Source organism: Ictalurus punctatus, chromosome 2 (genome assembly GCF_001660625.3).
Source record: "Ictalurus punctatus breed USDA103 chromosome 2, Coco_2.0, whole genome shotgun sequence".
NCBI classification, from domain to species: domain Eukaryota; kingdom Metazoa; phylum Chordata; class Actinopteri; order Siluriformes; family Ictaluridae; genus Ictalurus; species Ictalurus punctatus.
This window is the reverse complement of record NC_030417.2, coordinates 11887949-11914739: the sequence shown is the minus strand read 5'-3', so window position 1 is coordinate 11914739 and position 26791 is coordinate 11887949. Positions and strand designations below refer to the sequence as shown.

Sequence of the window (26791 nt, the reverse complement as noted above, 5' to 3'; positions counted from 1 at the left end):
TATCTGGCAATCAAACACAAATAGGAGTTTTAATCAGCTTTGAGACAGCTAATTTCCATCGTTCAGTTGGAGTTGCAGTACTTTCCACCATGTTTCTCACACTGTCATGGTGAACAGAATTATAGGATTGCCTTCAATAAATAACTACAAATGCCAATATCATATGTTCATATCTGTCCATATGTTGCCTCCCAAATGAGACAATCTTTATCCCATGATGCATTTCTATTGAGGCTAATGCAAAATGGAAGGGGCCATGTTAACAGTATTGTGTTAAGTTTTGCTTAACTGTTTAACTGATAGCGTTACGCCATTTTCCACTAGCTGTATTCTGAGCATGGTTAATTCACTTTACTTATTTTCCAGAAAACATAGTGTAAATGAGTGTCGATCTGCTGGATGAAATGAGTGAATGTGTTTAGCTACTGTAGCATATAAAATGGCTTGAATAAATGATAAATATTCATTATTCATCCAATCCTGCAGTTTAAAACAGTGACTGAATAAAACACTTATGTTACATTATATATAAAACAGAGTTTCAGCAATATCTTACAAAGAAGAGACAAGATTTTTCCATTACTATGGCCACACACACACACACACACACACACACATTCCCGCACATGCATACACTACACTCTATACTCGCTTACAGAGTTTGTATAATGTGATTGTGGAGTGTGTGAGTTTATATGTGTGGTTCCCAAGAGCAGGCAGCATTGATGTCCATTTATTTATTTATAAATATATTATATTTATAATTACAAAAGTGTATTTATATGAAGAAAACAAAGGGCTAAAAGTTTTCCTTCTGGTTATTGAGGTTAAGTATGGCATTAGACTTACAACCCCAATTCCGAAAAAGTTGGGACAGTATGGAAAATGACAAAAAAAATTAACAAAAAAAGTAATCTGAAAATTCAGTTCACCCAGTACTATATTGAAAACACATTATTAACACATTATTTGATGTTTTACTTCATGAATTTTATTTATTTGTGAAAATATACACTCATTTCAAATCTGATGACTGCAACACACTCCAGAAAAGTTGGGACAGTCGACTGTTTACCACTCTGTAATATCACCTTTTCTTTTATTAACACTTATTAAGCGTTTGGGCGCTGAGTGAAGACACCAGTTAGTTAAGTTTAGAAGTTGAATTTTCCCCCATTTATCCATTATGTATTTCTTCAGCTGTGCAACTCTCCAAGGCCTTCGTTGCCTTATTTTGCACTTCATAATGCGCCACACATTCTCAATCGATGACAGGTCAGGACTGCAGGCAGGCCATGCTAGCACCTGAACTCTCTGCTTATGCAACCATGTGGTTGTAATCCGGGCAGAACGTGGTTTGGCGTTATCCTGCTCTGGATGGAGCATATGTTACTCCAAAACGTGTACATATCTTTCTGCATTAACGGTGCCCTCACAGATGTGCAAGTTACCTATGCCATGGGCACTGACACACCCCCATACCATGACACACGCTGGCTTTTGGACCTGATGCTAATAACAGCTTGGATGGTCCTTTTCCTCTTTGGCCCGGAGAACACGACAGCTGTTTTGTCCAAAAATTATTTGAAATGTTGACTAGTCGAACCACAAAACACGATTCCATTGTGCTACTGTCCATCTCAGATGAGACCGAGCCAAGAGAAGTCGGCGGCGCTTCTGGACAGTGTTGATGTATGGCTTCTGCTTTGCATAGTAAAGCCTTAACTTGCATCTGTGGATGCAGTGGCAAATGGTGTTGTCTTACAAAGGTTTACCAAATTATTCTGAGCCCATTTCAGGATATCCATTACAGACTCATGACAGTTTTTATGACTGTGACGTCTGAGGGATCGGAGATCACGCACATTCAGAAGTGGTTTTCGACCTTGCCCTTTACGCAACGAGATTTGACTTTTGACTTTTCCTTGAATCTTTTAATTATATTGTGCACTGGAGAAGGTGAAATGCCCAAAATCCCACTGATTTGTCTTTGGGGAATGTTGTTGAAGGACTAGACCTTTTTTGGAGGCTCCTTATATACTATGATTAGATGATTGCCTCACCTGTTTCACATCACCTTCTTAGATCACCTTGTCACATAGCTATTAGTCCTAAATTGCCCTTGTCCCAGCTTTTTTGGAACGTGTTGGATGCATCAATTTCAAAATAAATGTTTATCTTCAAAAAACTATGCAGTTGACTAAGTAAACCATCAAATAGCTTGCCTTTATACGTTTTTTTGTTGTTGTTTTGTTTAAATACAAGTTAAAGAACATTTACAAATCACCCCTCTTTGTTTTTATTACCATTTTCCATACTGTCCGAACTTTTTCCGAATTGGGACTGTAGGTGTTGGCATATTTTTAATTAGCTGCTTTAATTATTATGTCAATATAATATCCTCACAAGGATAGTAAGACAAACGTGTGTGTGTGTGTGTGTGTGTGTGTGTGTGTACAAATTTGGGTTTTTCTAGTGACCAAACGCAAGTATAACTGATGCTCATCAGAATGAATGTATAAAGCCCTATTTGGTTGGGATTAAATTTACAAAGAAACCTGAAGTAATTCAAAATGGAATAAATCTGTGATTTTTATTTCCATCCAGATTGGCCATATCTGTGTTTTCTCCCTCCTTACAGACCAAATTACCTACTCTGCAGTCAAATGATAATTTTAGTCCCCTCTGGATAGACACACTGGTAATTTTGCCAGCAGATGTTGCCTTATGCATTGGGAAAATATTTTTTGACTACTGAAATCTGTCATACATAGCTGCCTAGAGTGTGTATCCACTTCCTTTCTCCTTCCTTCCACAACTTACCTGATATGGATTGTATAACGTTCTCTACACACTGCCTGCATTGGAAACACATTAAGAGCCCATCTGGAACCTATACAAACTGAGAGTCTATAAAATCAATCAGAAGATTGTGACCCTAAGGCTGATTAAAGGGGTCATTATATCAGCTACGTGCATAAAGCCATTTTATATTCACATATACCACAATTGCAGGCAATGCTTAGTCTTCTAGAAATAAATTAATGGACAGCTTTACTGTAATGTTAGATGTTACATGATCATATAAGGATTTGTGACACAATCCCAGTTCATAGACTAAAACAACCTAGCAAAAACTAGTCCCTTCCACATTAATTTAATTGCCATTCAGACATAAGGGCTTTTATCTCAGAGGAGACAAAAGGTAATTACAGATGTCACCCAATGAAACTAATCCTGTCTGTATAGGGCTTCTGTTTGTGTGTGTGTGTGTGTGTGTGTGTGTGTGTGTGTGTGTGTGTGTGTGTGTGTGTGTGTGTGCTTGGTGGAGACCAGAAGGTTAGGAATATTTGACAGTTTTTATCTTGTCGGAACATTGAACTTGTCCCCAACAGGAAAACATATGTAATATGTAAACATATGCATATATAAGTCCAGAATTGGAAAGGCTTGTGTGTTTCAGTGACCCTAAGGCTCCTGCTGTCTGTTATATCAGCCACTGGCTTTGTAAAGGCAGGAAAGTAGCATAGATGGAGACTCGAGTTGCCCTTGAGTTGCATGTTGACTCGTGATTTGACTCAGAGTGAAGACCTGTTTAAAACCATGAACAAATAAATAAATAAATTAATGGTAAAATAAAACAGTGATGAACAAATCTGTTCTTCTCTAACTTGCACTGTGGCTTTGTCAGTCAGTTCAGTGACTGTCATGTGCAGTAATTAATTGAAGTGTTACATATCCTAAGTATTTATTTTCCTAATACAGTGTGTTAAGTATGTAGATGTGCCGTGATAGAAATAATATGCAATTAACATTAAATTCTTGAACCCCAATAAAAGGATGACCAATAACAAATACATGTTGCCAGCTTTTTATATACTATGATGTTTATCTGTTATTCTTTCTTTGTGCCATTGTTTAGTAATGATATTATTAGTATTGATATTCTTGCTAAATTTTGTATTCTATTTTAAACAATAGAAAATAACGATCATATTTTAATCCACAGGTTCCCAACCTCTCAAGTCTCAACTTAGAGACTTGAAAGTTGACTTGGACCAGAAGCTCAGAAATTTGAAAGTTGACTTGGATGTTAGCTCTGAGACTTGATTCTGACTTCCAGCTCAGAGATTTGAGATCTGCCTCGGATGTCAACTCAGAAACTTCACTTGTGCTTGCCGTTTAGAGACTTGAAACTTTACTCAAACCGATTAGAGAATTGACTCGAATGTCAGCTCAGCCACTTGAGACTTGCAGCTTAGAAAATTGAGACTTGCAACTCAGATATGTGTGACTTGACTTGAAAATCAGCTCAGAGACTTGAGACCGGAGTCGAACTTGCAGATCAGAGTCTTCAGACTTGCATTTGCATAAACTGAATTGTGAACAACTCTGGAACCTAGAACATCCTTCTGTTTGATTGAACAGCCCTAAGGAAAGTTACCCCCCAAGGAAAGTTGACCCAGTAATTGTTCCTACCTCTTTGGGTGGCATGTCACAACCAAATATTATGTTAAAAATCACATGGACAACACCTTTTAATGGAATATACACACCATCATTAAAGTCTACTCACACAACAGCCACCATTGCTTCCACTGAGTGCAAGATCAATATAGCTGCTTTGTGTAAGATAAGATTCTCCAGTGTGAATTTTTTCACACATGTTGTCTAAGGATATACCTGAAAGCTGGTGACTCCTTGAGACTGAGAGGTGTATCACTTACAGAGTTTACTTCAGCAGTACTCTCCATCTACTCGATCCTCAATAGACATGCCTGTTAGGAATTTCGGCAGGTTCTCTTACCTTGGCAGCATCCTGACTACCTGGACAACAAATACAGCAAAGCCCATATCAATCAAGCCTCCAGGAGATTTGAGGATTTCACTAACTCTAGCAACATAAAAAGATATGTGTGTCTCGGTGTGTTTCTCTAGTAGTGTTGCCACATCATTGCTTAGAGATGTTTGGTTTTTCCACTTGAGTACACCATGCACATTTTGGCTGCTGCTTCTCACCTGAGCTTTTTCTTTCCATTCTTCTGTGTTTGTATACATCAGCATTTGTATGTTTGATATTTGTTTTCTGTTTTAATGTTTCACAGTTTTTGTCCCTTTGTCTGCTGGTTGTGGAACTCCAGGCCCAATCTTGAGTGGCGGGATTCCCCAGTCCTTGATCAACCCACCATGCATGATATGTTTGTTTGCTCGCTATGAACTACGGTGTGCCCCTTGCTCCCAACGATGACGGAAAGTTTATATGATCATTCTGCGTGATGTTAGGACTTCTCAGTGCTCTGTTCTGTGATGTGTCAGTGCACTCTTTGTGCATCAGTGACACAGTGTTCTGAGTGGTGTTGTCTAGTGGCATTGCGGCCATACAGGTTGTGTGGTACTATGAGCAGCTATGCCAATGAAATTTAATTCAATTCAATTTCATTTTTATAGTACTTTTAACAATGGACATTGTCACAAAACATATATTAATTAGATAATTACATTACATTAGATAAAGCATAAATTATATCTTGGCAGCTTTTGGAGGACTATGTTTCTCCTTTTTCTATGTTTGTTTGTTTTATGTAAAGTTACCTTGGCTGTAAGAATGGTGCTATATGAATTAAATGTATTATTATTATGTTCCACATTTGCTGCTTCTTTTCAATATCACTTTATCAGTCTGCATCCCACATTTTCTCAGCTTCCTGAAAACTAACAAAGTAATCAAACAGGTAACCTGAGCTAAATGACATCGTCATCGGTTGGAAATGTGATCCAGATTCCTAGACTAGTGGGTGACGCCGGAAAACCCGGAAGACAAAATATTTTATACATCACATAGAGTGCTGTAACATCAAGTCCAATGATCTTGAGCAGCTGACCACTGACATGTCATTAGCTCCATTACCTCTTCTGCAGTTACCATTCTCAAATCCCTTTTATCTAATCCGTGAGGAATTGTAGAAGTCAGTGGTACTAATTCCAGAAGCGCAAACTGAGCTTTTTTGTAGCAGGAATCTGGTTTGTTCAGTGAATAAGTCCATTTCCCCAGTCGTGGTGGTGCTCCAACCTGTGTCTATTGGGTAAGGGTTGCGCACAGTGTCTAGTCTTCTTTGGTATGTGTACCTGTTGTCCTCTCTGTGCTTCAGACTGTTCACTTTGCATGCTCTGTTGATGCTGTTGTTAATGGTGAGGAGGTTCGCTCTGCCCTGTTCCCAAGGCTCTGTGATTGTGATGATTGCTGCGTCCATTCTCCGCCGTCCATCCCACCTAATAGCTGCCCCACATGATGCTTCATGCATCTTTTCAGCTACACAGCATGGCATTCATGGTGCTCCTACCTAGTGGTATTGTGGACATTCAGATTATGGGTGTGTTTCCCTTGGAGGTGACATTGACTTGGAGACACTGTAGAAGTGACCAGAATATTTATTTCTCAATTTCTTGATAAGCCTTGGTGAGCAGGAGGATGAATGACTGTCTCTCTCTGCTGGTGTCTCTCTCTGTCTTTCTTTCTCTTAGTCTCTTTTAGGCGGGAGAGGCCTGTTTCCAAGGTGACGTGTGTGAGTCTATGTTTGTGTGTGTATGTGTGTGTGTGTATACAGTGTACAGTGAGTGATGTGAGTGTGTGTGACAGGCTGTGCTCTCCCTGAGGGTGGATTCTTCTTATCCTCACTTGTTCTTTGTGCTTTTGCTCCCTCATTCCCCTGCACCCCCACTCAATTCCCCTAAACGCACTCCTCTGAGACCTACTGCATTAATCACACACTTCTCCATCTCTCTCTCTCTCTCTCTCTCTCTCTCTCTCACACACACACACACACACACACACACACACATACACACAGTAACAGTTACAGAGAGAGGACAGATACATAGAGAGACAAAATCATAAATTATATATTATTATGTATCATTAGTGTTATTACATGTCAAATTATTCTCAGTTTCACTATTCATAATTATAAAATAATGGGCATGTTGGGAGAGTTCCCAAAAGTGGTCTTGAGATAACGGTAACCATAGAAGCTACCCCGTGTTATTAAATCTTGTGAGATATATGTACACCGATCAGTCATAACATTAACTGCCTGCCTAATATTGTGTAGGTCCCCCTTGTGCCACCAAACCAACTCTGACCCATCGAGGTTTGGACTCCACAAGATGTCTGAATGTGTACTGTGGTGTCTGGCATCAAGATGTTAGCAGCAGATCTTTTAAGTCCAGTAAGTTGCGAGGTAAAGCCTCCATGGATCAAACTTGTTTGTTCAGCACATCCCACAGATGCTCAACCAGATTAAGATCTGGGGAATTTGGAGTCCAGGTGAACACACTGAACTCTTTGTAAGGTTCCTCAAACCTTTTCAGAACAATTTTTGCTGTGTGGCAGGGCGCATTATCCTGCTGAAAGCGGCCACTGCCATTATTGAATATCGTTGCCATAAAGGGGTGTGCTTGGTCTGTAACAATATCTAGGTAGGTGGTACATGTCTAAGTAACATCCACATGAATGCCAGGACCCAAGGTTTCCCAGCAGAACATTGCCCAGAGGATCACACTTCCTCTGCCAGCTTGCCTTCTTCCCATAGTGCATTCTGGTGCTATCTCTTCCCCAGGTAAGTGACACATGCACCCGGCCGTCCACATGATGTAAAATAAAGCATTAGTAATCAGACCAGGCCACCTTCTTCCATTGCTCCATGGTCCAGTTCTAATGCTGACTGGTTTATGGCTATGCAGCCCCATACACGCTAGCTGTGATGCACGATGTGTTCTGACACCTTTCTATCATAGTCAGCATTAACTTGCTCAGCTATTTGTGCTACATTAGCTCTTCTGTGGGATTGCAACAGATGGGCTAGCCTTCGCTGCCCACACACATAATTGATCCTTGGGAGCCCATGACCATGTCACCGGTTCACCGGTTGTCCTTCCTTAGACAACTTTCGGTAGGTTCTAACCACGGCATACTGGGAACACCCCACAAGACCTGCTGTTTTGGGCGTCTAGCCATCACAATTTGGCCCACTGTCAAAATTGCACAGATCCTTATGCTTGCCCATTTATCTTGCTTCCAACACATCAACTTCAAGAACTGACTATTTACTTGCTCCCACCCATTGACAGGTGCCACTGTAAAAAGATAATCAATGTTATTCACTTCACCTGTCAGTGGCTTAATGTTATGGTAGTTGCAGATGCGAGTTGTGATAGAACCTTTTTGTACAACATGGCAGTTATTTTGTCATGTTACCTTCATAGATTCCTAGTGACAGAGGTGACAGTGGAAAACATTCTGAGATGACATAGGGAAGAAAGCTTCAGAAATTCAGTACTGAAAAGGAAACCTATCCTCTTCTGAGTAATTCAGTCACAAGCATTTCTGGTCTGTCCAAAAGTATGTGCATCCTGACAACACTACTGTTAACGTTTTTCTTCAGCATACTTTCAGATTATTTCATATAAAACAAAGCCTGAGTGATGGTGAGCATGGGTAATCATCATTACTTGGTTTTGCCATTTTGGCCAAGAAGTGGGAGGTCTATAATCAGTCAATTCTCCCAAGCACTGACTACCTCCTCTGTAAAATACACTATGGCCGTGGAATGCTATTTGCTTATATTAGAATAAATGAGTCCTGCATCCTGCACTTCTATAAACAGGTTTGTCAACAAACTCATCCAGATCTTATCTGTCAGGAACCAGACACTTCTAACAAGGATGCAAATTTCAATATGAGCTTTTTCTATAAGCTTCCTTTCCCCAGTTATCCAAAATGTCTCATGTGATGGTGGCAGGCTGTCAGCTGTGTCCTTGTCATAGGTGGCATACTGATATAAATGAGATGCCAGTGAATATTTGTTAAATGGTAGTACTTTTCATGATTAACCCAAACTGCAAAGGCAACTGATGTACTAGCCATCTCCCAGCCTTTTAAAAATTTTTATTTTACCTGTTTTCACTTTAAAACATAACCAGCTAAGTGCTGACCTGATAATCATAATCACTGGTGAATGTAGGTCACCAATATAAAGGCATGCATATGTTATTTATTTGTCAGCTCGAATTCTTGACAAATAAAGTCCATAAATTTATTGGAGCTGATCACAATTGAATAAATCCTACGGTGTTTGTTCCCTTGACAAAAATTAGTGGCACAAAGTCTTTCTATAAGTAATACTCTGTTGTCTGTCTCAGGTTTTTTTTATTTTTATCTGCATGTGTTTAAATGTGAGGCGGTGGAGTGATGAAAAGTAGTTAAACGTGAAAAGCTCAGTGAAGTGTTATAATTGCCACTTTAATAAATTCTTATTTTAAACTCGATGCACAGAAAGAAGCTTTGTGCATAATAAGCTTATTTCATCAAACCAATAAACTTTATTTGATTATATACAGTGGGAATGCATGGTTATAATAATCTCACTGTTGAACACAGAAAACGTGTATGATATATTTACTTCCTCATAATGAGAAAACACCTAAGACCACCCAAAACACAGCACTCCAATTAATTCTAGACGATGTTAAATATCTCTAAAGGAGTTTTACTCGGCAGTGAATGCAGAAGCATTCTTTCGTATGTGCCACATTCAGGAAAACAAAAAAACAGCCTTGAGGATTTTAGAAACCAGTCACAACTGCGTCAGCTTTGAACAAGTTTTGCATTAAGACAAATAATCAATTATCTTTGTAGTTTTTCTACAGTCCCCAGTGGTTTCTGCCCTTCACATTTATAGTCTACTGGTAAAGCTCCCAGCGATATCTGGTCTCTAAAACTGTAGATTTATGAGGCCTGATTTTCTATAATCTTTCACTACTATTGGGTAGATGAGTATGTTTGTGTCTGATGGACCATTTAAAAGATGTGTTTTGAAAATGTGTCAATGAATTACCCTTGGTCCCACGATGAACTGACGCCGCAGTTCATCCAATCGGCAGCTTTTTTTTTTAAAATTCGCTAGAGATGGAACATTACTTTGGGTTAAGGCCAGAAATGATTTATAAAATATATAATACATCTTATCATCAAGTTTTGGTTGCATTCTTCATGACATTCGCTGGAGTTGTTCTTTAAAGCATTACTTGTAAAACGGTTGCATGTAGAACTGTAGGGAGCAGGCGTTCATACTGTTTTATGCTTTTGGAATTGAGTGTTGAACAAGTAGTGCTGATCAAAACGTAGTTAGAAAAATTTTCATGCGCACAATTCACTGACAAACAGCTGTGCACTGCCAGAGTGCCACATTAGCTTTGATTAAGTCACTTTGACTGGACCTGCGTGTCCTAGTGTGGATGCATCAGTATGACTCAGCTATCACAGTCCTATCACAGCTATTGCAAGCTACCACACAGTTAAACAGTGCAGCTGTGGGTCTCTCAAAACAACTTTATAAGCACAATGTGCTTTATATTTAGTAGCTATTTTGCATTGACAATAGGAAGACTTGTGGCGCATTACTTCCTGATACTATAATCTTTACGACAAAATTTTTGGTACATTTGTTATGTGGAATGTTTTATTGCTGTTTACATAACTTCAATTCATCATTCATTTTCAGTAAGTGCTTCACCCTAGTCAGAGTCATAGTGGATCACTACAGGCACAAGGCAGGAATACACCATGGATGAGATGCCAGTACTTTTCAGGGCATCATGCACACACTCATACAGGGCACCTATACACACCCATTCGAACACGATAGTGTGTGTTCATGCATGTTTGGGAGTCAGGAAAGAAACGGATAACCAATAGGAATCCCATGCTGACACAGGGAAACCATGTGAAACTCCATACAGATGAAACTCCATACCTCCCAAAGCTCAAGATCAAACCGGAGACCCTGAAACCTGCTGTACCACATGGATGTCCAGTTTAAATAACTATGCAAATAAAAAATAAAAAAAAGTTTTACAAAAATTGTGTCTCTGCAAGATTTAAATAAAAACATCTTCACTAGTTCTTTCTTGAGAATATTTCCATACACTATTTGTACACTATTAGCCTATACATCAATTGCCATCTACACTGTTGGATCTAAAATGTTTTTCCCACCTACTATATCCTGTGCTCATTGTATCAGTCAGCATCACATATTATTGACATAAAATACACAACCAGATTCAAATGCACAACCAAGTTCAAGTGTACAGGTAGAAGTGAAAATAAGAGTTAAGGGAATAGAACGGCATTAGCATCAGTATACTGCTTTATGTTTCATAATTTTAATGTGAAATTTAGTTTTTACTCAAAATTGATCTGGAAAACATCCCTGTAATTTATTCGTTATTCATTCATCTTTAGTAACTGCTTTATACTGGTCAGGGTTGTGGTGGATCCGGAGCCTGGGCGTGAAGCAAGATTATACGCTGGATGTGACAGCAGTCTGTTGCAGAGCACCACGCACACACACAAACACATTTACACATACATACATACGCCCTAATGGGCAATTTTAGGCGTAGCTTCATGTATGTTTTTGAGAGGTGGAAGAAAACTGAGGGAGCTGGGAGAAACCCATGCAGACATAGGAAGAACATGCAGAGACTCCACACGGTAGCCCGAGCTCAGGATCAAACTGGAGACCCTGAAGCTGTGAGGCGGCAACGCTACCCACTGCGCCACCATGCTGCCCATGTTGCTGTAATGAAAATATGAAACAATGTTGTCCGCACACGCACACACATGCTCTCTCTCTCTCTCTCTCTCTCTCTCTCTCTGTCTCTCACTCTCTGTCAAGACTGTTATATTGATCCTTACTGGAATGAAGATAGATTGGATAGAAAAGAAATAGTATTGCTTTTAAATCGAACGAGATGGCTTGGGGTGATGGGTGAACGCACTGCCAAGGTGTAAACAGAATGCTTTACCTTCCAGGCAGCAGGTTCTCCACAATCCGGAGTGGGTCATCACTTCTTCGTTTTTCCTGCTCGTTTCGTTTTCATGGTTGACTTTGGTTTTACACACTCCTCTGGAGTAAAGCCAGTAGTCTGTACCCACCGCAATGGTCATGAGGCTGAAGGCGGCAAAAGCGCCCACTGTAGTGATGAGCATCTGCACGCCTCGGTCACACAGCAGCATCTCTCGACATGCAAAACTCAAACATACACAAATGTCACGTCTGAATGTGCCGCTGGTTTGATAATAGATCAATTCGCCATAGTGCTGCTAGTTACAGTCAGTGATGTGATGTGATGTGATGTGATGCAGCTTCTCTGTCATTAGTAGGGATTACCTTGTCCACACTATTTGGAAGCTAGATTTCTGAATGGTGTGACCCTGTTTGAGATCCGTTTCACATTTGTTTTGGGAGATTTGGGGGATTTTCTCAATTTCTGCTACTCAACTTTCTTTCCTCAGGACCTCAGAAGGTCAGAAATATCTTCAAAATGTCTCCAAGCTGTGGAATGAAGATGCTTTTTTCTTTTCACAGTTCTTTCAAAGCCAGCTAACATTAGTGTAACAATTGACTTAAGTAATTTGAATAGATTAGCATTCAAAGAGAGTAATCAAACCTGCTGTTTTCGGTGCTGAATCTCGGTAACAATTACATGAAAATGCGTATTAATTAATAAAATTGTCCTTCACTTTGTTAATCCAGCAAGAAAATCTCTTTCCCACGACGAAAGCAGCCGTTTTCCGTTCGAGTCTCAGACAGAGAAATGATATCCGTGTCATTTTCCCGCGCTGCCATGTTTCCCTCAGTGAGAGGAAAAAGACCCACCATAAACGGTTTACTGATATTAACCCCGGCGCTGTGTTAGAAATGATGATGTTTCTGTCCTGCTGCTGCTCCTCAAATGTGACTCTACAGAAGGATGAGCGGCTTTAGGAGCGCTCTGATATGGAAAGCCAATAGAGACAAACACGCGGGGAATATATACCTATTCCAGTAGTTTAGTAAGGAATAAACACCTAAGGCTAAGTTCACACCACACGACTTTCAAAGGCGGCAGAACGTTGTGTTGTTCCACCCTCCCAAAAAAAAACCCCACTTCATGCCTTATAACTGATTAAACCATGGTCTGTCTGAATACTCGATTCTGATTGGCTGGAAGGTGTGTGGTCAAACCCTTTCATGCACAGGTAGTTCCAGTTAGTTTGATCACTGTTCTTCAAATTAATGTGCTGCCTATAAACAGTTGTAACCACAGAAACATACAGTTACCATTGGAACTCGTAGGTAAAGTCTTCAAGAAATCAAAATTGAAGCTTTGTGGATTTTAGCATGAATATGTTAGCCTTAAGGTTATCTCTAAGCTAGTGTGCTCCAAAACAATGACAAAATTCACATTTAGAATATACAGTGGGGGAAATAAGTATTGAATGAATCAGCATTTTTTCCCCCAGTAAATATATTTCCAATGAGGCTATTCACATGAAAATTTCACCAAACATCAGTATTAACTCAAGAAATCAGCACATATAAAGAAATCCAAACATTAAAGTCCATAAATGTAAAAAGTTATGTGTAATAAAGAGGAATGACACAGGAAATGAGTACTGAACACATTAACTGAAATTTATATAATACTTATTGGAGAAGCCTTTGTTTGTAATGACAGCTTCAAGACACTTCCTGTATGAAGAAATTAATTAGCCACAGTATTCAGGTGTGATTTTGGCAATTCTTCTAAACATATTGTCTTTAAATGTTGTTAAATTGGATTGAAGTCATGTGATTGATTGGGCCATTCTAACAGTTTGATTTTTTTTTCTTCTCTGAAACCAACTGAGAGTTTCCTTTGCAGTATGCTTTGGATTGTTGTCCTGCTGGAAGGTCCACCCACGTCTCATCTTCATCATCCTGGTGGATGGCAGCAGATTCTTCTCAAGAATCTTCCGGTAAAGGGCTCCATTCATCGTTCCTTCAATTATATGAAGTCTGCCAGTACCATTTTGCTCTCATCTGACCAGACTAAATTCTCCCAGTATTTCCTAGGTTTGCCCGAATGAGTTGTAGCAAACTGTAAATGAGCTTTGACATGCATTTTCTTTAGTAATGTTGTCTTGTTGGGTGAGCATGCATAGAGGCCATGGCAGTCCATAACACTTATGAATGGTGTCTTGGTTTTAAGTAACTGCTTTGTAACAGTCAAAGTCTCCCAGCTCAGGAAAGTCAGGCTGCTTATAGTTACATATAATGTTGTTGAATGCCCACGAGACAAGTTAGTTCCTGTTATCACCTGCATTATTGCAGCTATATATCACTGCATGTTGGAGTTACCTCAGTCTTAGTCTTTTCTAATCGACATGTTTGTGTGGCAGTCTGGGAAAACCCTTCACATTTTCTACTATATATAATTCTGAAAACTATATACTGAAATATGTTTTCCTTTTCCATGTATCACAACCAGAATTGTAGTTATATCATTTAAAATTCTGGTTACCCTCAAAAGTGAAAAGGGACAAATTTGCATTTAAAGATTAGTGTTGGCAAAAGAAAAAAGTCATAAATCTGGGATGATCAGTCCTCTTTATTATTAGGCAACAGTTATTAATGATTGATCGGTGGTGTTTAGTGATTTTAGTGATTGATCATTACACCATGTTACACCATGATTGCTTGTCTGTGATCAGTCATTCATTTGTTTTGTTCAGTTGTTAATCATTATTCTGTAGTGATCAGTAATTGATCTGTGGTAAGTACTGATTGGTAGTCGGTCACTAGATTGCGATTAAGTAGTGGTGTTTTGAGTTCATTAGGTTGTGGCCATTAAGCAGTGATGAATGGTGATTGATCAGCAGTGGTGATCAGGGATTGGTCATTACGTTGTGGTAATCAATAAGTGTTTGCTAGGTGATGCTCTATTGTGATTGGTCACTAACCTGTGCTGACCACTGATTGGTCTTTGGGCCACATTGATCAGTAGTTGGACGTTAGACTGAGGTAACCTGTGTTGACTGGGTATTGGTGAGGGATGATTTATGGTGTTCAGTGTTTTGTTCAATCATTAGTCTTTAATATGTGGTGATCAGTATTTGGTCTGTGGTCAGTAATGATTGATAATTGGTCAGTAACTTGTGGTCAGTGATTGGTCATTCATCATTTTGACCTGTGGTATATAGACATCATACAAAAAAATGTTACAGCTGTAAAAATTGGTGTATATATTTGCCATATTTATGGACTGTTTGGCATCCCATATGAACTCTCCCACTCTCTCTCAGAGTGCTACTTAAGCGTTCATATGCAAAGATATTGTGAACTCATGCATGAAGAATCAGACTCTGGAGGAGAGAAACACATTTCCGAGAGCCACGAAGATTTCCGTCATACACAAAGACTATGCAAAATAAATAAATAAATAAATAAAATAATAAACAAAACAACAACAAAAAAACTGTTAAATTAAAAAAAAAACAAAAAACGCAACGTTGAATCAGCACATACAGAGTTGACATAACACCTACTGTAAGGAATTAACACTTTAGTATCAATTCAACACCTGAAATTACAGTGTCAAATAGCTGTTAAGACTGTATACTGTTGAAATACCACATAGGTTATTTATTTGTGTGAAGCTGGATGCAAATCAAATTTGTAAGCTTTTTTCCTTCATTCAACACAGGATTGCATGCCAAAAGCCTCAGTCTTGAATTAACACTTAGTATTTAAGTTAGAGTGTCAGAACAACACAGATTTGTATTAACCTCTTACGGTGTTGAATTACCACCTACATTGTTTATATACTAAAACTGTAGGCAATAATTCCACACTGTATGTATCGAGTGCTGTAAGAGCTAATTTAACACCTAAGTGCTTATGGTGTTACATTAAGTGCTACAGTATTAAATGAACATCTGCAGTGTTATATTAATTATGATCAGATGTTCTGTATTTATCATGATAGGGAATTTTAGGACAAATTACATTTAAAAATGTATTGGTATGTAGGTATATTAGAAAGGTAGGCCTACATTCACCATGTGAATGATGATTTCTCATGTGATCATATGATTCAAAATCAGCCACATCAGAACATTTTCTCCGACGTTTACAGAAATTCATGAAGTATGGCAAGTCAGCATGTCAGCATCTAACACATCAATACATGGCGACACATGGTGAGTCAAACAGCTGTTCTCTCTGATCCACTGATTACCATCACATTAAGGACCCACACACTGTGCTTGATGTAAATGAACTGTGGCTCTGTTTCAAATACTTGAACTGACGCCGAGTGCCCTTTCTAGAACATTGTCCATTTTAAGGCCATCGAAATGCTAAAACACACAAAATCTGTTCTAACGTGACTCTTTCGTGACTTTAATAGTGGTTATTTTTTGTTTGTTTATATGGTGTTAATTTTACATTTACATTTACATTACATTTACATTTATTCATTTAGCAGACACTTTTATCCAAAGAGACTTACAAATGAGAAAATACAAGCAAAGCGATATATCAAGCAGAGAACAATACAAGTAGTGCTACTATACAAGATCCATTAATTGAGTTCCAGAAGAAGCAAAGTGCACAGAGTAGAGGTGTAAGTACCAGAGTAAAATTATTATTATTATAATTTTTTATGGGTTGGTTTGGTGTTCACGGAAGAGGTGGGTCTTTGGCTGTTTTTTGAAGATGGTGAGAGATTCTGCGGTCCGGATTGAGGTTGGAAGTTCATTCCAACACTGAGGAACAGTTAGTTTGAATGTTCTTGAAAGGGACCTTGAGCCAAGCTGAGTGGGTACTACTAAGCGGCGGTCGTTGATTGATCGCAGATTGCGCGAGGGAACGTAAGCCTTCAGGAGAAAGTTGAGGAAGGAGGGTGCTGTTCCAGAGCATCAAGGCCTTGAATTTGATGCGGGCGGCTACAGGAAGCCAGTGGGTTTTTAGTGTGTGAGGGAGTGTTTGTATTACCCATATGCACTTCAGGGCATGTCCAGTTTAACATTGAGAGAGCTGGATTATTGCAAAAATAACATCTAAATTGATGTCTAATGAAATGATCTGATTAGGTTTATTAATCAATTTTTTTGAAAATATATACTTAAATGTATACTTATTTTTGTGGAAATGTATACTTAAATTTTGTAGCAAAAGTATGATGTCTCCTTCTGTTTGCAATGCAAAATGCAATATTTATGCCCATTCATGCAATTATAGACACAGCCAATCATGTGGCAGGAGCACTATGCATAAAATCATGCATATTCAGGTCCAGAGCTTCATTTCACATCAAAACATGAAAAAGGCAAAGAAATGTGATCTCAGTGACTGACAGGTTGATTGGCATGGTTGTTGGTGCCAGACAGGCTAGTTTGAGTATTTTAGAAACTGCTGACCCATGCGCAACAGTTCAAAACATCAAGTGAGCAGGAGTTCTGCGGACAGAAGTGCCTTGTTCATGAGAACGGTCAAAGGAGAATGGCGAGACTGGTTTGAGCTGAAAAGAAGGCTACGGTAACTCAGATAAACACTTTTTACAACCGTGGTGAGCAGAAAATTATCTCAACAGCAGAAGACCATGTTGGTAGCTACTCCTGTCAGCTCAGAACAGGAATCTGGGCACAGGCTCACTGAAACTGGACAGTAGAAGATTAGAAAAAGTCCATGTAATGTTGTGGCTCCAACAACTATGCCACTGTTCATAATTTTCTTCATTCTGATGTTTGATGTGAACATTAACTGAAGCGCTTGACCTGTATCTGCATGATTCTATGCATTATACTGTTGCCACATGATTGGCAGTTTGGATAATTGTATCCATTCTGAATTAACGAGCCAGTTTACAGGTGTTCCTAATAAAGTAGTCGGTGAGTGTATATTGTTGTAAGGTCCTCATGTGAGGATTACCGTTTTCCTGTCTGAAGACATTAATCATCCAGAATAGTAATGAGAGATGACAAGAAACACAACATTATAGTTTGGCTGTCAGGAAGATATAAGTGTTCAGCAACAAAATCACTTTGCACCAACTATGCCATTGTTTTCCTAGAAAGAGAGGGAGAGAGAGAAAGAAAGTGAGATGGCAGTCCTGCTTTGGCGTTTATACCTTGTAGCTGTAATTAAAGTTTAATCAAACTCAAATTTGACCCCATTTGCTGCTTACCTTTAAAACCTCAACCACAGAGACAAACCACTGTATTAGATGTGGCAAGAGATGTCTCAGCTTGTTCAGGCATGGAGGAAAAAATCTCTTTCTTTCACAGCACAAAATGATTTACACATTTCCTGTGACACTGGGGTAAAAAAAAAAACTACACAGTGGCTTGTTAGCACTGAGACAGCTAACCATAATATGCTGACAAGTGTGGTTCTACTGTATACCTTTTGGTCTTAAATTGAAACGCATTTTTGCAAATTGTCCAGAGAACATTGGGAGAAATAAACTGTCCATTCAGTAGCTTTCATATGGGGGTATTTTTGTTGCATAATTAGCAATTACGTAACACAATTTCCACAACAATTAAACAAGATCTACAACTCATGTATGCAGAAGAATGTAGTTAGTGATTTCCTCTGAGTGTGTTATGCGATCTCGAGATGCTGCACGAGTATTGGTTGCAGAGATTGGCTTCACATGTTTGAGACATAGGGGAGAGTTATCTAGTAGGTGGGAATTGGTAAGATCAAGCTGGGAAGAAAATGGAAGAAAAATCCATAAAAATCCCCCCCCCCCCCCCCCCCCCCTTTCAGATAAGTTCACTTTTCTCATGCTTTCAATCATTTAAAAAAAAAAATTGTAAAAAATTAGTGTTGAGCATGAATTTGTAGCGGACAAAAGTGCTCAAAATAGAATATAAAATAAATAACTAAATTAGTACATGAAGTTATATATTTATTTATAATAATATTATAAAACATATATTCATATTGTTAAATAACAGTACATTTCTTATATTTCCTATATTTTCAAATTGTATTTATTATTATTTTCAAATTGTATTTATTATTGTTTTTTCAAATGTATGTACTAATTTATTTATTGTACCAATTTTTAAGATATTTAAAGTGGTGTTTCTCCCTAAACAATTTCAGAATAAGGAAGCTTTGTGCCAATGACTGCGGGGCAGTAATGGTCCCCTGCAATTCTCAGTGAGTGATTATTTTTTTTTACTCACTCCCTTGGTAGGCAAAAGAAAAGGGTTGTGAGAAGTTAACATGGAGTAAATTAATTCATACATCTTCAGTAACCCCTTTATCCTGGTCAGTGTTGTGTCAGATATGGAGACAATCCTGCTAACCTCTGGGTGCATGGAGGGAGAATTCACACTAATTGGGAATGCCAGTCCATTGCAGGGCCGGAATTTAATGATGTCTATTTGATCAGCCAATGCTTGTGTTAAGTTGCTCACTTTCCTGAAGTACTCCATATGTTCAGGCTCGACACTCATTAGAGAAAAGGTTTCTATTCTTTTTATTTGGTTTTAATTTCCCAAGACTCTAGCCTGATCCATCCATCCATCCATTTTCCATACCATTTATCCTACACAGGATTGCAGGGAAGCTTGGAGCCTTTCCCAGGGAACTCGTTGAACTGATAGCCTATCCTAACCCATTGCAGGGAACAATCGCACACACATTCACACACTACAGACAATTTGGAAATACCAATTAGCCTACAACGCATGGACTGGGGGAGGAAGCCAGTGTGCCCTGAGGAAACCCCTGAAACACGGGGGAAAAATGCAAGTTCTGCACCCGCAACCTGCACCCTGAACTCCCAACCCCGGAGGTGCGAAGCAAACATGCTTTGATTATTTGCAAATTATGCAACAGAAATACCCTCATACTTTCAATCTAATCTACAGTGTACCAACAATGTTAATAATTTTGGTTTATATCTCTTCATTATGTTATGCTAATATATGGTGCTGTATTAGGTAGAAGACAAGCTGTGCTGTTCACTGTTACTTGCTAGCATGAATGCTAGCACAGTCTCTTCTATCAAACATGTTTTAGTATATTCACTTTCCTTTGTACCAAATTCTGCTGTGTAGCTTCTGGTGAACATGACACTGACATGACAAAGATTTTTTTTTTTCTGATAGCATTTTCTCAATACATTCAACGAGACTCTTGTGCTCCTCATTAAGCATGACTTGCAATGAGCCACTTTGCAATTCTGACACGTTTATCTGAGCTGGGAAATAAATGAGTAGATGAAAAATGTATGTGTCACACCTTAGAGTGACTTTCAGACCTGCGCTGTGTGAAGAAAAGATCATTCTCTCTTGCCATTTTTCTCCATGACTACAATTAGAGTCATCGTTTACTTCATGTATTCATCATCAGAGTTGGGTGTAACGTGTTACAAATGAATGCGTTACTGTAATCTATGACTGTGACTTTTTCTGATAACGCGGTAATGTCATCACATTTTAAATTTATGTCATTTGATTACAGTAAATTATGTCAATAGATTCACGTTACTTGCATTACAAATTTATTGTTAAGAAAAGAATCTTAAATAAAAAGAATTTTAAAAATAAATTATGTTTTGCGCGGCTGCCAGGGGCATAACCTGGCATGGGCATTACGGGCTGTAGCCCCGAAGATTTTTCCTTTAGCCCTGAATAATTCTCCACTTGGAGGGTTTGTCACTACGTAATTGAACATCAGTAAAAGAAGACGGCGTCGTTGTAATTTTATATCTTCAGTGAACAGTGGCGAGACCAATCAGACAAGGTTTACAGGAAAATATGTGGAAATACTCGTGTCTTATTGGCTGACAGCTCTCAATTCTACCAAACGCTAGCTCACAGTCAGTGTGAGGAAAAATGGATATACACCGATTTTATTTTTAACCAGTAAATGTGTTGAAACTGATACAGTAACATCCTCTGATGCTGAGCAGGAAAACAAGGTGTGTAAATGTTTATGAGTTCCAGTTTACGTGAAAATTATATGAACAGAGCATAAGGAAAGATAATGCACTTTGCATGGCAATACAGTAATAATGCTTAGCTGTGCCTCCCCTTGACTAGTGACACCAAACTAGCCTAATTGGAAAAGCTTTATATTTGATCAGTCTGGTACTCCTACAAACAGTGACAACACCCAAGGCAAGTTTTATGATAAATCCAAACTTTTGGGATCATGTCATACATTGAGATGTGTTAAAATTACTGAAAAAGCTATGAGTTTTACTTTGTAGTGTATTTTTGTAGGTTTGATAAGTTTTGAAAGTAACTTGAAAGTAAAGTAATTAGTAATCTGATTACTTTTACATGCAGAAATCAGTAATGTAATCAGATTACAATTTTAAAGTAGTAATTAGTAATCTATTAGTAATTAGTAATTATTAAGGGCGACTGTGGCTCAGGTGGTAGAGAGGCCTGTCCACTAATTGTAGGGTTGGCGGTTTGATTCCCGGCCCACATGACTCCACATGCCGAAATGTCCTTGGGCAAGACACTGAACCCCAAGTTACTCCCGATGGCTAGCGCCTTGCATGGCAGCTCTGCTACCTTTGGTGTGAAAGTGTGTGTGTGTGAATGGTGAATGAGACACTGTGTAAAGTGCTTTTTCGATAAAAGCACTATATAAGTGCAGACCATTTACCATTTATGCAGACCATTTAGTCTGTAGTGGATTACTTTTTTTTGAGTAACTTACTCAACACTGTACATCATGCCAAATTTTTTCCAGTAACAGATTTAGGCACATAGACGGCATGTTTTCAGCTTTTCTTTTCATTCACATAATACTGTATATGTATGAATTCCCTCTCCTTCTTGACTCTATAAGATGTGTGTCTCTTTGAGAGATGAGTACCATGGATAATGCTGCATAATTCACATTCCCATGAGCAAATGTAGATGGAGAATGAAGTACTAAACACATTAACTAAACACCAGAGCTCTGAACTGATTTGAGAAATGAAAATGAAAGCCCAAAACAAACAGTATTTCGCTAGAAATAAAAAATCTCAACTGAAAATGTAATAAAGCTTTTTGGATACAGAAACATTAAGTTAATATGCCTGCTACTGGTTAATAAAACTCTAGCACAACTCCAAACTCCCAAATGTTTTTAGATCGGCATCATGTCATGTGATTTCATTCAGTGTATCATTTTAGACTCACTGTGAAGCACATTGAATTTGAAACCAAAAAATTTCACAGGAATGATTTTCCTCTCTGTCCATGTAACTTGTCCATGTCACAAAGTATGAAAGTGGACAGGTAGTGCCAGTTCTCTGACTGACAGCCAAAATAATCAACTGCCAGCTTCAGTAGGGAGGCACCTATAATGACCAATCAAATTTTAGTGGGAGTCAATGCCACCCCAGGCCCCCCTCTAGACACACCACTGCTACATACAGTTTATGTAAAAAGAATGTAACCATTTTTGAGACCTGCACACATAACATCCACTGAAATTACACATATTAAAAAAAGAAGAAAAGAGCGGAGCGCATGACTAGGTCATATTCTGCACAATTATAGTAATTCAAAAAGTGTCAGAATCATCTTCTGCCACACAGAGAAGCTTAGAATTTTTAGTGTCATTAATGCCTTTCATGGTGACAAAATAATATCGCTGTGGAGCAGAACAAAGAGCCGTGACCTGAAAAGAAGGGGTGACATGGACGTGTCACATCAGCTCAAGCCACTGCATATATTTAATATTGAAAGTATTTTGCACCCAGTTTGTCACTAGCACCTAACGTTAGTCACTGGTCAACTTAGATAGATAAATATAACGTAGCACAGTCCAGTCACCACTGTTGCCAAGACAGTGTTCCTTATTAAACTGAAGGAGGAACCTCAATGGTTAGATTGTATATAAAGCAAAAATAATGAATTAACAAAAGCTTATTAATTGCATATAACCATGGTCTTGTGTTGTGCCTTGGCCAAGCGATAATGCCAAGAGGTGAACTGGGGAGCAGTGTGACAGCTCAAGCTGATGTTATTGAACGCATACTAGGCGCCTACCTCTCTGCTTAGAGCATTTAACCGATTTTTACAGTGTAGATTTTTGAATTCACAGTTTGATATTTTTCCTGCACTTATCAGCTCCCCATATTCAACATATTACCTCATTAATATAGTCGTATTATCCTCATGAAAGAGGTGTTAACGAGCTGAAGAGAAACTCAAGGTACCCCAAATATCCAAATCATATATAAAGATATGAATGCCTGCTGTCGTGATGATTATTTTTAACGAGGAGCACTAAGATGATTTACTCAAATGAGCAGCAACCAGAGCTGGTTGTACTGAAGAAAAGTGAATTTGTTCGACTATAATAAAGCACAGAAAATTGGTGAAATTCAATGTGAGTGATTTGACCATAATAGGGAAAGGAAGCTATGACCAAATATGGAACGTGAGATAAAAAGAACAGGCAGTACAAATGATACAGTACAGAGATTGTAAGTAGGAAAAGGAACAGGAAACAATGACCAAATAAGGAAGGGGGAACATGAAATGTGTTGCAAGAGTGCGGCGTGTGGGAAAATATAGGACTTATAATGTGGTTGAGCATGAGGGACTGTGATTTAGAGACAAAGCTCTATAACAAAAGCATTTTAGTATGACAACATGCAGATTGATACAGCAGGGAGAAAAGAAACAGAAAATATAGACTGACAAAGATGATCCAATTTTTTGCAGTCAGCTGCAACACAATAAATGCAAAAGGCAATTAGTAGGATAAAATACAATATATAGAGAATATATTTTGGCTGATAGTCCTAGTTGTGTTCATCCAATTAATTTGATGTCTTTCTAAATTGCTTTTACAGAAATTTAGAAATCTGGATTCAATCCAGAGTTTACTGCCAGCTTGTAAAGTAACACTTTCATATAATAGTAGTATACAGCATATAGTATTGGTCAGAAATTGGTGAAATCACATGATGAAATTTCACCACCATGATCTGTAGTGAGGCTGCAGTATTTAATGATACTATTTAAGTGCTATACAGAAATCTTAGGAGGTGAAGAACATAGTTACAACAGAAGCATGGACAACACATTAAAGATTTCCTATATCCTATATCCCCATATCCAATAAGCTTATGTCATATCTATATATTTAATATTGCCCTTATAGGAACAAGAGTAGCCAGCCAATTCAATGGCTTCAAAACCAAGTTATAACACTATAAACAGTCAATTTTTTTTGGCTCATACTGATTTATGAATATGGTCGAGTGACTTCACTGTGAGCTCTCATGAGCTTTTCAACTGTCACCTCTGACAAATTCACACAGACTGTGTTTATGTACGACTCCTGGAGCAAGGTCGCCAATTCTCTACCCATCTTCACTAGTAATAAATTACTGTTGGAAAAAGCTTGGAATCATAGAAAAGTACTTTCAGACTTTCAGCGTGTATTCTCATTATACAACATGTTGTCCGTCATTAAGGTTTTTTGTTTGTTTGTTTGTTTGTTTATTTTGAAGCGTAGTTGTTGTTTTTTTGTGCTGACTTTAAACGTATCTGGCTGCGATGACAGATTAGCATTTGTCGATATGTGTCAATAATTCTGGAAAGGATGTGTATAATTAATTAATGCTCTTATTTTTGGTTGGCGTATCCTCTCTGTGTCAGAATGCTGTGCATTCCTTCTCTCCGGTTTTAAATCTGCATTTCATTAGTGTTCATTAATATTCTCTTTTCGCCTCTTTCTTATGGGATGGTCACCTACAGAATATGCATATTAATTCACCTTTGAATACGAAATACTTTGAACTCAACACACACACACACACACACACACACACACACACACACACACACACACACACATACACACACACACACAATTAATGGCTACAGTAACATTGATCTGTTTTCAGATCACACCTGGGTGCTAAAGTCTAACACTGTTCTGTGTTTATTACACATGCGTTTCTGTCGGAAATGTAATGCCAGATGAGCGGTTACAGGGCAAACAGTGCCTGCTCACTAAGTTTCTGATGACCTACCATGAGAGACATAGATAGATAGATAGATAGATAGATAGATAGATAGATAGATAGATAGATAGATAGATAGATAAAATAAAGAATATATAAGAAATTTAATCAAAGCAAAAGAGGGAATAAAGAAGTAATGAGGTAAATAAATGCATGAGCAGGAGGAGGACATTGCACTGATGGGCTTATCTTCACCCACACTCTTATTAGCATAGAAATTACTTTCTGCATCAACACAGGTAAATCTATGGTTAGCAGAGAGAGGGGGGGGGGGGGGGTGGACAGACAGACAGATGGAGAGACGGAGTAGCAATGAGCAATAGATATATGGACAGAGACGGAGAGAAAAAGTTGAAGAAAGAGATGCCTCTCCAACTCACAGCCTATTTTCACTGAGGCCACCTAGTACTCATTAATATTCACATGCAGACCCCTTATTAATATTACATTATGTTACATTTACGGTATTTGGCAGATGCCCTTATCAAGAGCAACTTGCATTTATCTCATTCATACATCTGAGCAGTTTAGGGTTAAGGGCCTTGCTCAAGGGCCCAGCAATGGCAGTTTGGCAGGGCTGAGGTTTGAACTCATGACCTTCTGAGCAGTAGACCAAGCTACCCACAATTAATATTCATTAATTGACTCTGGCCAATACGGCTGCTGCTCCTCAGTTGTATGTGTGTTGGTGCGATGCATTTTACTCACCTGAGAGAAGGATACCAATTCAGGAACACAGACCAGACACCCAGCCCTCAACAATATGGACAAACCGGTGTGAGAACACTGAGGGGGGCCTGACAGAAGACAGGGTTGTTGTCATGGCATTGATGATCTGGTGATCTTCTGGATTGGATTTCATCCTTGGTGGAACAGAGCTGTGTGTAGTGACAAAACACCAGATCACCTTTTCCCTTTTTCTCATAACATGTATGAATCAAAGAATCACAATGTGCACACTACTGCATCCATCAGGAGCTGAGTTCAATACTTCAGGTTAGTGTAGAAGGTGCATATGGTAGGTGCGTGTAGCTCAGCGAACACTTAACTTGTCTCTAGAGGGTTTGTCACTTACCTGTGACAACCACACTACAGCTGTAGTAATCTAGCATTTGTTTGTAAGCTAAGAAAACCGAATATGAAAATATTCTTGACAGAAAACTTTAAGCATCTATTTAAGGAGAAGTAAAGGTGGATAGCTTGTTACCATTTTTAGTTATTGTTGCTGATTACCTGGTTAAGGTGGTGATCAGGATTGATAGCATCAGGTGTTAAGTATTTTCTGTTGAATTCATTTGATGTTGCAGTTCAAAAACAGATTACTATCAAAGCATAACAGCTGACCTTGAGTATTTAGCCTAATAGTGAACATCAGCCAATATGAAAAACAGCTATTTAATTAAATGTTATATTGATGACCGGATTACCATTAACGTTAACTATCTAGATATTTCTGATTAATTAACTGAATCAAGAGTAGTGGAGTAACCCTCTCTGTATTTGGTGCTTTTTTATGATTGTTGATTTATAGTTAGGTAATTTTAGCTACTTTTATTTATTTATTTATTTATTTTTTTTCTAAAAGTGATTTATCAGAATTAGAAAGTCAAATTCACTTTTTATGGCATAGCCTGTACAATCCAGTTAAACTGTATAATCTTGCAGTAAAGTATCATGACTGAGCAGCTGGAGGATCACCAAAACGAAAATTATTAAAGCAGCATTTTATGTTAAAACTCAATTTGGAATACAGATAGTCAGACATTCAGAGGTGTATGAAGATCTTAAAGAAATTAAACTCATTAAACATTAATAAAGGGATTTTACAATCAGTTCTAAATGAAACAGAAGTGCAAAATGATCAGATTTCAGATTGCCGTTAGCCATGATATTCAGCATTAAAGTGTAATTA

The 26791-nt window shown here is 38.4% G+C and overlaps 1 protein-coding gene across 1 annotated transcript in view; it reads right to left on the bottom strand.

Moving 5' to 3' along the window:
- cacng3b (calcium channel, voltage-dependent, gamma subunit 3b) overlaps positions 1–12940 on the bottom strand; it is a 51688-nt gene extending 38748 nt beyond the window's left edge. The window contains exon 1 of the mRNA XM_017485323.3: positions 11869–12940. Within this exon, the coding sequence (XP_017340812.1) occupies positions 11869–12079 (211 nt within the window). The 5' untranslated portion in view covers positions 12080–12940. The remainder of the gene's footprint in view (positions 1–11868) is intronic.
- Positions 12941–26791: the final 13851 nt, after the last annotated feature.